Source organism: Calliphora vicina, chromosome 3 (assembly GCF_958450345.1).
Source record: "Calliphora vicina chromosome 3, idCalVici1.1, whole genome shotgun sequence".
Taxonomy (NCBI): Eukaryota; Metazoa; Arthropoda; class Insecta; order Diptera; family Calliphoridae; genus Calliphora; species Calliphora vicina.
In genome coordinates this window covers 2,587,195-2,600,388 of record NC_088782.1, presented here as the reverse complement: position 1 = coordinate 2,600,388, position 13,194 = coordinate 2,587,195, and the positions used below count along the sequence as shown (strand labels likewise).

Genomic DNA, 13,194 nt, shown 5'->3' with positions numbered 1-13,194 from the left:
TTCATTATTTTAATATATAATATATACTATAGTATATGTATCGAAGTCCTTTAAGATATCACGAATTTGTTTCAATGTTTCATTATCTTGTGTTTTTAGTTTTATTATAATTTTTTATTTTTGTTTTTCTCTTAATAAACTAAATTAATTTTTTAGGCTTGTTTTTTGTTTTGTTTTTATTATTATAATTTTTTAGCTTCGTATGGTTAAATATTATTTTTTATTTTATATATAAGAAGTTTTGTTTTTGTATTAAATTTGCATTTCTAAAGATTCCATTAATTAATAAGTTTATAAATTTACAATAATTATCACAGAGATGTTTAAATCTTTCTTTGAATTTGTTTTAATGTTTTGTTTTTCAATAGCTTTTTTTTAAGAAATGTTTAAGATTATTTTCTAAGACTTTTTCATTTGCATTTATTCACTTTTAGGATTTATTTAATATATATTTATTTATATGTGTGTGTGTGTATATACGTTGAATTATTTTCAAAATCTCTTGTTTAATTGAAAGTCTTTAAAAGTTTATTTTGTTTTTGTTTTTTTTTTATAAATAAATAAAATCAAAAAGATCCCTTTTGAAAAGGGATCTCTTTTTATTGAGAGATCGTTGAAAACAAGCTGTTTTTCGTTTTTTTTTGTGTAAAAACAAACCGCCAGCCGTTTAAATATAATTTCTGTTAAATTGTTGTTGTAATTGTTAATGTTTTGGAATAATTTTTTTTTTTTTTTTTAATATTTATTTTTAAGAATTTAAATGTAAAAATTTCTTAATTTTAGATTTATATTTATTAAATTAATTTGATTATTTTAATGTTGTTTGTTGTTGTTTTTATTTTTAATAATGAAATATTTTTAATTATTGTTTCCGTTAGTTGTTGTTTTTTGTTGCTTTTTAGAGATTTTTATTTTTGTAGATACGATTCCTTTCACGCCTTTGAGGCATACAAAGTTTCCCGGTTTCAAGTTTATATTTTCTTTTCACTTTCCCGATTCAGTTTTTTTAGTATTTTATATTTTTCAATTTTCTGTTCTTTTCTCTTTTTTTTGGATTTTCTTACTTGTTACTTTAAGTTTCTATATTTGAGTTTATTATAATTTTTAATACTTTGTACAATTATAAAAATCTTAATTAATCATTAAATTCAGTGTTTTTAAGTTCTTTTTTGTTTTTTTTTTTTTTTTTGTAATGTTGCGTTTTTTAATTTTATTTATTAATTTTAATATTTTTTTTTCGTTTTATTTGTACTTTAAAACTTTCTTTTCAGTTGTTGGTAGTTTTTTGTTGTTGCCGTAATAATGTTGAGGATTTATATTGTTGTTGTTGTATTTTGTTTGATGTTTGTTGTGGGCGTGGTGGTTGTGTTTAAAAAAATATATATTTTTAAAATAAGCGTTAAAATTAAAACAAATATTTAAAGCTTGTGTAGAGAAAATGGGGTTTTCGAAAAAAAAATGAGGAATTGATGTGGGGATAATAGGTATATGTTGTATTCGAGCTCCAGGAAATTTATAAAAGATGAAGTATGACTTATTTTCTCAGATATACACAATAATTTAAGGCTTTAACGTATATTTTGTTTCTCTATCTCGATTGATCTCACTACTATCGTTCTGTTGATAACAAAATCCTGCTGATTTGCTTGCTGCGTGTTAACTAAAGTGTTGTTAATACTCCTCCGTTATTAAAACAATAGATAATGTCCTTATTGATTGAAGATAGGTAGGTGTTGACGACGACCTTATTGTTTTAGTGTTTAGCAAGGTATTATAACAATAATAAGAGCCAAGCTTTGCTGTTTCTTCCTTATTAATTGGGTTTGCTAACTTACAGTAGTATTTTTGTGGACAGATGTGTTTTTATAATTTTTATTTAGTTTTTTGTTTTTAATTTTGAATTTCTTGGAAATTCTGAGTATTTTTTTATAAGTTTTATTGCTAATTTCACTAAGTGTTTTTATTTTTGTTGTTTTCTTTTTCTCCCAGATTTTTAATTGTTTTAAAGGGGCTGGTTTTTTTTATAAGCTAAGCTTGGCTTAAGCTTTTTTTAACCGTTGCAAACTGTTTCCAGCAGCTTTTTACAATTTATTACTTAAATTTTCACAATTTTGTAGGAGTTGTTAATGCAGATTTGAAATTAAAAAGTGTTTGTTTTTAAATATTGGAGCAGTTATAGTTGCCACTTCCTCAATAGTTCCTCTTCCTAAAAACGCCGGTTTGGTAGTTTTTGGTTTTGAGCTAAAGTTGATTTAATTCTCAGTTTTGTTGTTGTTTTTTTTTAAGTTTTGTTGGTTTTGTTTTGATTTTGTATTCGCTTCGATGGTGTTTTTTTATTATTATTTCAGTTTATGATGAAAAGTGATGTCAAAACGGAGATTTAGTTACAAAAGCTATGAAGAGAAAATAAAAAAAAGGTATTGAATTTAATATTTAATATAAAAAAATTTTACTGAAACTTGAAAATCTAAGAAAAACTGTTTCGATTTTAGATTACTAATTTTTTCCTAAAATGCTATATAAAAAAATAAAAATTTTAATAGTCCGGAATTTTTGGTAAGTGAATTTGAGAAAAATAAAAGCGATTGATAAAATTGATGTGTTTCTTGGTAGAATGATCGTAGGTATAATATCGCTCATTTGCAGCAACAACGTCATAACTCAAAAAATCTAATTTTTCAGGAGACGAATTTTATAAGAAAAATAACAAAATATGTCACTTTTCTAGATAAATTTACGATGTTGAACACACAAACGGCAACGCACAAAATAAAATAAGAAGTTATTGCAAGTAATAGACAATAGGTATGAAATAAGGATAAAATGCCTCTATGACAATCCTGTGTGTAATTTAAGAAGCTAGTTCACATGTTATTGAAACAACTTATTTACTATCCAATGGTGCTATTAACTCGAAATTTGGATTTTTTGAAGTATGACGTTGTTGCAGCAAATGAGCGATATTATATAGAGAAGACCACATTGGAATTCAAATTGATTTTGTGGCAGATGATTATGAAGAATTTTGTTTAAGTGTTGAAACTGTATTTTTATTCTTGCATATTAAGTTATATTGCTTTAGATTTTGGAGGACAGTTGATAATTCTTAAAGATAACAGTGTTTGGGCTTTTGCTTCTTGAACAGATTGTGAAAAACTTTAATCTTTAGAATTATTTGACTACTTAACGAAGGATTCCAATATATAATAAGGATTTGTGATTATACTATTATTATTCATTGAAATGGATCGGATGTTTGGTTTATAATTTCTTATAATTTTCGGGATGTTTTGCCACAAAGACCAGATTTTATGAAAGGTTTAGTTTTCTGTATTAAAAATTGCTGTATTAAAAATTCCTTCCAAGAGTTTTGTTCAGAAGACTAATAGGAAACAGTTCTATTTATTTTCCTGTTAGAAGTTTGTTTCTTTATTTACATTTTCGGAGATTATAATACCATCATTGTACTGATATATTTTAGTAAGATAAATATTTGAATTCGCCTTTTTGGTATTAAATTTAGATTGGCTGTGATAATTAATATTATTATAGATGAGAACTTCTGTAATAATAGGATAATGCTCACCATTATGCAGAGCATCAATTACATACCATTTACACATTGGCACAAATGTGATGGAAACTTGATGGATCTATGAAGGAGATACCCATATAGGACTCCAATATTGACAGGATTGAAAATGTAAAAGTTGTGCTTACTTGCAGACCAACAACACTGGTTAGTGTTTAGGATTTTAGGGGGGATATTTCTTATAATCAGAATAGACGAGCGTTGTTTGGATGAGGTATTCGAATTTAAGATGATTGTGTTTGCATTTGCTTTCTTGTAGACAAATAATGTCGGAATCTTTTGAAGATATAAGTATTTGTTAGTTAGTGTAACTGTTCTGATATCCACGAATATGCAGCACCATAATGAGTACTTATAAAAAAAATTAAGTGATTTATTCTGATTCTTCGTCATCAGTTCCCAAATAAATTAAATTTATTTTTTTTTTTTGTTCTCGTACGAATAATCTATAACAATCAATCTTCATCAAGAATCTTGTGATATTGATGAAATAAAGAAGTAATTAATTCCTTTAATTCCTTCCGCCAGTATGAAATCCACAATGTTGTCGTATTTGTGTATGAAAGGAAAGTTACGTCTCTGTGAGTCAAATGTTTTGCATTTAAAAATTATGTGAGATGTATCCTCCAATATCCCGCAAATTTCACAATCTCCTGAGGATATTACAGGTATCCTCGAGAGTGAGCGATTACAAAATGCATGGCCTGATAGAATCCGATTCTCAAGTCTGGTGTCTTCGAAATATCGGTGAACATACATACGTCCGTTGTCAACGCCCTTGTATGTCCTTATTCCCTTCTCCATTCAGCTCTGAGAATCGATTGAAAGCATTTTTCATGTTTGATTTGTTTTAAAATACTCGATGCGGGAATAACAACTCAAGGAAAATAGTTAATCGGAGACTGATCTATTATATTTATAGTTACTACAGAAATAAAAATATATCTATCCGATGTTAATTGCTTTAAGGTTGATGCTATTATTTTGACCGGCACTGGCAATGTATGTAGTACATTTAATACATACATATAGGTAGGTCTCAATAATTGGTCACCATTTATTACTGATAATTTCTTTGCTTTCAATGATTTTGAACAGATTATGATATTATGCAAATATTGAATCAAAAAGTACCGTTATAACAGTATACCAATGCGTACATAATTATATTGTAATTCGAACATTACATATATTTATATTGAATTGAAGAATACAACTTTAAATTTTCAATTAAAAAAAATTGGTCAAAATTACGAACTCAATTATCAACATGTTTTACTGAATAGGTACATAATTTTTTTTATTTTTAATAAAATACCTATTTGTTATATTGCATAAAACAGCATCTGGTAGCCAATGCTATTTTAATATAATAAAAATAATAATAAAAAAAAATATCAAAATTGAAAACATTTATAATAAATATCCTAATTATGATTTCAATACGAATATTATTATGTATATGTACTTAATGTCCACATTTTATAAGAGAAAAAAAGGTGTAGAATAAAAATGCCGGCTTTACGAATACAAAAACAATACATAAAATTCCACTGCTACAATTCAAGCTCATACACCTACAGAAAAAAATAATAAAAACACAATCTCTTAACAGGACCCCCACCATTTACACGAAACCCACTTTAAATATTATAAAAAAAAAGTAAACGACTTCCCTCTCCACCGACACCCGCCTAAAAAGCAACAACGTTGCAGAATTATTGATTTTTCAGAGATTGCAACATTTAAACTTAGAAAAGCCCCTCCCTGAACAACGATGAAGTTAAACCATATTTATCTAATCATTGCAAAAAACATCAATTGCCAAATTTCTTAAAATTTTATTTATAACATTTGCATAAACTTTTATATTTTCACAAATTATTTTAATAGCATTGCACTTTTTGTAAATTTGCGAACAAAAACCATTTTTTTTTGCAAGCCGACGACGGTAACGTCGCAAAAAATATTTCTAATGGATGGCTGGCTTTTAATAGAGACTGTAGCGGCGACTGCGGCTATATACGATACACACACACATTCACTTTTTGTCAAGAGAAGAAAAATGCATATACATTTTTTTCATTTTTTCAAATTCATTTATCGCTTACAAATTTTATTAATTTTAAGTAGTTTTCTATAAATTCATATTTTGCTCACTTTTTTTGATATTATTTAATTAGTTTAAGATATTTTTAATATATTTTGCTATATAATTTAAGCAAAATAAAAAAATCTTCGTCTAACAATACATACCACGAACACGGCACAACACATACCATGGTTGCATTAAAAAGTACTTTTTTGCTGACGAAGTTTCTTCAAATTCAACGCTACACACACTCATGTACAAGGCAAATTTATACAAGGTGGAGTCAGTCAAACAGCTGATAACTTTTTTTTCGCTTTTTGGTTCTAACAATTGTCAAAGCTTGTTTTTATATTTAAATATCTACATATTCTAAGCTTATTAACAAAATATTTATTCATTACATAAATTAGTAAAGCTCATTATTCAATTATCTACACTATATTAAGTTTTAATACTTGTTTGTTTAATTTTTCATTTTAGTTTTTTGACATTTGTTAAGACCAATTGTTGTTTTTGTAGAACTGCCACCACCTTGTAAGAATTCGCCTTGCTCATGTACATTTTCTATAGGTTCGACGCAGCCAAGGCGAATTCAACGTGAATTCGCCTTGGTGGCAGTTCTACAAAAACAACAATTGGTCTTAACAAATGTCAAAAAACAACAAATTAAACAAATAAGTACTTTTCTAATATTAGGACAACGTATAACTACCATACATCTGGATGGTGTACAATGTTTCATCAGTCGCATGAATCCATATTCGCCAGAATTAAATTACTTTTTGGCTTATCAGTACTGCCGTTCATTGGGCCTACACAAGGCGTATTTAACAAGGTGACAGCAGTGGCGAATTGAAATAAATACAGGCGAATTCACTTATTTTTTATATATAGAGTTTGACATACGGACGTACGGGCGAATACTTTTTATATATGTAGTTTGACATTTGTGCGTGCTATTTCTATAATCAGCTGTGCTGCCGATGGCATCTTATTAAATGCACCTTAGTTGGCATCGCGATGCATCGTTCGAAACTAAAGAGAAGGCCGAATCCAAGGCGAATTTAGGAAAATTCATGCATTTTTTATATATGGAGTTTGACATTCGAAACAATGAGAGTGGTTTTGAATGTCAAACTCCATATATAAAAAATGCATGAATACGCTCGTAATTGCCTGAAATCGCCACCGACACCACCTTGTATATAAATTCGCCTTGGTTTTGCTCATGTCAGCCAAGATGAGAAAAAAAAAAAATAAATACTACTCTTTTTATGCAACTGAGCTGTGGTAATGCCGTCACGTCATCCATTTTGTTTTCACTAAAACTTCCATATACTATCTAAGGTGAGGTGAATTAGATAGTACAGTACATTTTGAGAACAGAAATTACTATATTCATTAACCCTATTTTTTAAATATATTTAAAAAAAAAACTTTATTAAAAATACATTACGTGTTTAACCCATTAAGGCACAACAAAATATTTTTCAGACAGTCTGTAAAAAATGTTCACATACACCAGTTTGTTATCTACGTACATACATATCAACCAAAGATAAACAAAAAGTCCATTTATTTTGATTTGCTGCCACCGGCTTGCTTTTCTTGGAAACGACGACGTTTATGCGCAATATAGATAACCCATATAAATGAAACCAAACTCATGGTTATAGTACGGAACTAAAAAAGACATGATAATTATAAATAGCCGATAATATATATATGCTTAATTACCATGGGAGGAACATAGTACATATTAAGAAAAACAGCCAACGATAGGTATTGCCAATTTGCCTTTAGCAAAGGCCAATAAAGTTTTTCCAGATTTGACATTGCTACTTGGTGGGAATTCATCTAAAATTCAAAAACAACATATATAGGCTAGTTTAGTTTAAGGACATACACCATTAGTTAAAAACTCACTTCAAATCTAGAGAGAAAATACAGCGATAAAACTTGATATAATGGTGCATAGATCAAACGTTCAGAAATAAATTGGAAAAATTTTCTGAATCTAACATCTTGATGAAATAATCGCTCTACTGTTTGATAGAAATAGTGAGGCACACTTCCACCAAAAAGCAATCTAAAGAAGAAAAAATGGTTAACATATCAAAAGTACCTACATTATAACGCATGTAACTAAATTAGTTGATATACTAACCCAAATATACCATAAGCTATGACGCTTTTTTGATTAACATTCTTTTGGCCGGACAAACGCTGCGAAGTATAATTGGCAGAAGCTGCTAAAGCAGAACTAAAAATTGTAGAGGACCGTAGGATCTTGAAAGTTAATTTACAATAAATATGTATGAAAGTGATGTTTATACTTACGCCGTTATAGATTTGGTTCGAACTGGATGATTGAACAATTGTTCCAAATATACCCCCAATAAGGAGTAAACAGGCCGGGATAGGGACATTATGTATAATTTGTCTAAAAGCAAACAAAATAATATATCAGTTCATACCATACACATGTAAAAAATTATCTTTATGCAGTTTTGTAGACCAAAGTACAAAGTCTCAAATTGTTGCAAATAAAATAACAGTTCTGCCTATTTTTTACACAAAATATTTCAATTTTTACTCACTTTGTAGTATAAAAAAAGTAAGCAATCAAAGGAAAGTTTACAAATAAGTGGAATGTTTAAAATATATAATTATTCTGAGGTAATTTTTTTAAAATTTATTATTGTTCTAATCTTTTCTGATAAACAAGTTGTTTATCTTTCCTATGGTACAAGGCAAAGTAAATTAATAAAGTAGCGACAGTACCAAGGTGCATTTAATAAGGTGCCATCGGCAGCACAGCTGATTATAGAAATAGCAAGCACAAATGTCAAACTACATATATAAAAAATATTCGCCCGTACGCCCGTATGTCAAACTCTATATATAAAAAATAAGTGAATTCGCCTGTATTTATTTCAATTCGCCACATCAGCCAATTTGGCTGACATCAGCCGCTCACTTGCTGATGCCTGTGTAATTCTTATGGGATTTTTTGGCTGATAGACCCCCCAATTTCAAATCGTAAAAACTTCATATAAAAAAAATGGTTTGGCTGACGTCAGCCGCTGATGTCAGCCGCGGTGTTGCCACTACAACTTGTACAAGCCGCCACTACTATTATCGACATTTATGTTGGAAATTCAAGTACTTTTACATATTAACCAGTTTTTGGACAAATTTTATCAACTGTGCATTTTACACCTTTGCTTTTTCTTAATTGACCGGTTTAAGCAGTGGTGGTGTGATAGTAACCAAGAAGTAAAATTGTTGAATTTTATTATTAGAAAAAAGTTATAAATTTTTAATTTTATCAATAAAATTAAACAACATGCCCAAACAGGATAAAACAACCAAAATGCCAAACGAGAGCAATGAAAAGGAAGTAGAAAAGAAAGCAACCACAAAATTGGATGAAATCAGCAAGACTACACAAAAAGAAAATGTCGATGATGATGCAAATAAACAAGTGGAAACAAAGTCACCGACAGATGCGAACAATAAAAAACTACCAGCAATTGTTAATTTAAGTTCCGACATGAGTAAGATTTAACAAAAGTTTTTAATTTTATCTAAATCCATGTATTAGGGCGTGGTTAATCTATATAGATTTTCAGTTAATTCATAGGAAAATGTAGATTTCTGTCATTCATATTTAGAAAATAATATAAGATAACCTTATTAATCCATACACTTTACTTTGCGTGTTACGAAAAGAAAATTTTTTCCTCAAGGGTTGGGTTATTTGACAAACAAACCCTATTTCACTCACCCTTACATTCACCCAATAAGTATTTATGAAAAATAAGGGTATAAATTTCTTATTATAAGAAATCTTGTACCAATTCTGAAAACAAAAACTCCCAGTATTTACAAATTAAAATTATATTAGATGAATATCAGGTGTAGTACGAGGAGTTTACTTTTGGTGTTTTCTTTTCTGGAAAAATGTTACATACCGACTATAATGGGTATCTATTGCAGATAAATTTGGTATTAAATAAAAATATTGGCATGCATCAAGATCATGAGAACTACTATTTTTTTTTTAATATTTTAACGTTTTTAACAAAAACGTTAAAATTTGTCCCTGCTCTATTTTCACGTAGACAATTTTTCCTATATTTAATAAATTATCTGAAAAGGAATGATATCATAGAATAGTGCTTCAAAATACCTTTCATATAATGTTTAATTTTAAATTTAGTATATTATATAGAACTATTTCAGAAACCATAGAGTTTAAAAGTCTCTGCGCCCTGCCGAAGTCCGGCAATGCAGAAAATATGAATATTAACAAAAAAAAATTAAAAATACATATAAACTGCTTCAGGGGTCGTGATTTGTTTAAAATTTTGAAATGATTTTTTTTCTCCAAACATTTTTTACCAACAATTGTTTTCACTTTATCTTAAATGAAGGGTATACAAAATTCGGCACAGATGAATATAGCTCTATTACTTGTTACACATTATCGCTTCAATATAAAGGAATTATTATCTTTTTATTATGACTTTAATCTGCAATTATATGTAGCTATATAGTGGTGGATCACAAAAAATGTAGTTAGATTATTGGTTCGATTAATCGACTTTAAAAATAGTTGAAGGAAAATCGATTATAAGCTCATATAGGTTTTAATTCTACGGACAGATGCAGTAGACTGACGAATTGCTCGGACCCATGATTTTGGTAGTATTTTTAGAAAAAATTAATTTAGGCGGCGCTCCCTTTACCGGTGGCGCACACCATTTTTCCTCTAAAACATCTTCCGTAACCGGACAAAATTCATAGCGAAATATAAACCTAAGCGAAATATTACCTAATACAGTAATTTCCCTTTTTAATTTTTGTTTTACGAAAGTGAGACGCGGTTATTACTTAGAATATTTAGAAACGTGCCCATTCGATAACAAGATTTGAACAAGGTATTTTTACAATTCAGCGTCATTGCAGTTTTTTTTTTATAGTAAGATGTTTTATTTCGAAATTTTATTTCTTTAAAAGAAAAAATGCAATAATATCGTGTATAAACGTTTGTTAATAAAATTGTTGACAGTGATGACGCGAATTTTTGCAACCATTGCATCATTTAGTTTTCTGTTTCAACAGTTAGCGGGTCGTCTGAATTTACTGCATTAACGAACGCATCCATGATTAGAATTATCTCTCATTATATTAAGATGCAAAACGAATGGAATATTCTTCGGATATATTTTACATAACCTAGAATTTAAACTAGAAAAAAAGATTAGCGAAAAAATAATTTCAATCGTCACTGAATATCCCTTTTTGCAGACATGCTTAATAGGCAAGATCTTTTGCAAGCGGTAACAGATGCTGTGTCTGGCAACCGCCAAACAAAACAATTTGCCTTCTGGTCAACTCAGCCTGTGCCTAAACTACACGAAGAAATCACCACAAATGAGTGTATCGAACCCGATAAAGATATCTCAGAAATAAGACCAGATCCTTATGCTCTGCCCGAGGGATTTAAATGGGATACGTTGGATTTAAACAACAGTAGTGATCTAACGGAACTGTATACGTTATTAAATGAAAACTATGTGGAAGATGACGATGCCATGTTTCGCTTTGACTACCAACCAGAGTTCTTAAAGTGGTCTCTGCAATCGCCGGGCTGGAAACGTGATTGGCATTTGGGTGTACGCGTTGTAAAGTCTGGACGTTTGGTGGGTTTCATTTCGGCCATTCCCAGCAATCTAAGAGCTTACGATAAAGTTTTAAAAGTTGTGGAGATAAATTTCTTGTGTGTCCACAAGAAATTGCGCAGCAAACGTGTTGCTCCCGTTTTAATACGCGAAATAACAAGGCGTGTTAATTTGACGGGCATTTTTCAAGCAGCCTACACCGCTGGTGTTGTTTTACCAAAGCCAGTGGCAACATGCCGTTATTGGCATCGTTCATTGAATCCTAAGAAACTAATAGAGGTGAGTGTTGTTTATGTTTACATTTGTTTCTATATTTAAAATCTTTAGCATACAAATTTTTATTCTTCCATTACATTTATAATATTATCTACTTATTTAGGTAAAATTCTCTCACCTGGCTCGCAACATGACCATGCAACGTACAATTAAATTGTACAAATTACCAGATCAACCAAAAACAAAGGGTTATCGTCGTATTGAAGCCAAAGACATGGACAAAGCCCACAAGCTCATGGATGAGTATATGAAGAAGTTTAATATGTGTCCGGTATTCAGCAAAGACGAATTTCGTCATTGGTTCACACCCAAAGATGGTATTATTGATTGCTTTATTGTCGAAGATGAGCAAGGTAACATTACCGATATGACCAGTTTCTACTGTTTGCCATCTTCGGTGATGCACCATCCGGTACATAAGACCCTGAGGGCCGCATATTCATTCTATAACATTTCTACTAAAACTCCCTGGTTGGAGCTGGTGAATGATGCTCTTATATCAGCTAAAAATATACAAATGGATGTATACAATGCACTGGATCTAATGGAGAATAATACATTTTTGCGACCTTTGAAGTTTGGTCCTGGCGATGGCAACTTACAATACTATTTGTACAATTGGCGGTGCCCAAGCATGAAACCTCAAGATGTAGCTTTAATTCTCATGTAGAGACTGCTCTAAATGCATACTTAGGACTTGAACAATTTCCTTTAATGTATCTTGATTCAGTTGTCCTATAATTTTTGATTTTATTTTCGCTTTGTATTTTTTCTTTTTTTAGTTTGTAAATTTCTATCAATTGTGCATTGCAATTATAATAATTTTTAAAGTTAATCTTAATCAGTTAATTTTATTATTTTTTAAAATAAATCATGCCATCACCACCACAATTTTCTAGGGTTCCTTTTTCGGTACTTGTTTTATTATTATTATAATTATAAATATTTTTAAAAGCGAGTGTTTATTATTTATTTAATAAGTTTTCGTTAGTTTTTTGTTGATACAAACAATTGCAAAACACAAAATAAAATATTTTTTCTAATAAAAAATCTTGCTAAAAATAAGAACTTGTTACAAATAAATATTTTCGGAAGTGATCGAAATCTAATATTGCTAAGAATTAAAAAAAAAATCTATTATGAATGCTATAATGTTCCCATAAAGAAGTATGGAAAATAAAAAAATAACTTTGTGTGCTAAATACATTGTAATTCGAAAAGATTTCCTTTCGAATCGAATTATGAAGTAATCACCCTGATGTGACAGACAACAAAACTTTGAATAACAACAAAATGTCTACTGTCTCTGAAGCGAATAAGAAAATTCTAATTCAACAATGCAACAAATAAAAAACAAAAATAATGAAAAAACACATGTGACATACAATTCTATTGTTACACCAACAACATATACACAAACAATTAAATCTACAAAAACCAACAACATCTAAAACAATAGCATCACTTCTCTTATAAATCGAAAAAGCAATGAAAACATGTTGATACCATTAATGAATTTTTTAATACTTTAAAAATATGTATCG

The 13,194-nt window shown here is 29.4% G+C and overlaps 2 protein-coding genes and 1 long non-coding RNA gene across 3 annotated transcripts; 1 reads left to right on the top strand and 2 right to left on the bottom strand.

The window, feature by feature from the left end:
• Positions 1-158: 158 nt before the first annotated feature.
• LOC135955999 (uncharacterized) lies at positions 159-5,944 on the bottom strand. Its single transcript, XR_010576326.1, has 2 exons — positions 5,849-5,944; positions 159-2,393 (listed from the first exon to the last, which is right to left on the bottom strand). It is a non-coding gene; the product is annotated as an uncharacterized LOC135955999 (long non-coding RNA).
• A 1,150-nt stretch (positions 5,945-7,094) lies between these two features.
• LOC135955998 (peroxisomal membrane protein 2) lies at positions 7,095-8,438 on the bottom strand. Its single transcript, XM_065506450.1, has 6 exons — positions 8,285-8,438; positions 8,025-8,127; positions 7,852-7,947; positions 7,611-7,773; positions 7,422-7,541; positions 7,095-7,367 (listed from the first exon to the last, which is right to left on the bottom strand). Exons 2-6 carry the CDS (start codon positions 8,111-8,113, stop codon positions 7,260-7,262), a joined length of 576 nt encoding a protein of 191 aa, XP_065362522.1. The 5' UTR covers positions 8,114-8,127; positions 8,285-8,438; the 3' UTR covers positions 7,095-7,259.
• A 492-nt stretch (positions 8,439-8,930) lies between these two features.
• On the top strand, positions 8,931-12,541 carry Nmt (N-myristoyl transferase). Its single transcript, XM_065506449.1, has 3 exons — positions 8,931-9,244; positions 11,001-11,653; positions 11,754-12,541. Exons 1-3 carry the CDS (start codon positions 9,034-9,036, stop codon positions 12,318-12,320), a joined length of 1,431 nt encoding a protein of 476 aa, XP_065362521.1. The 5' UTR covers positions 8,931-9,033; the 3' UTR covers positions 12,321-12,541.
• Positions 12,542-13,194: the final 653 nt, after the last annotated feature.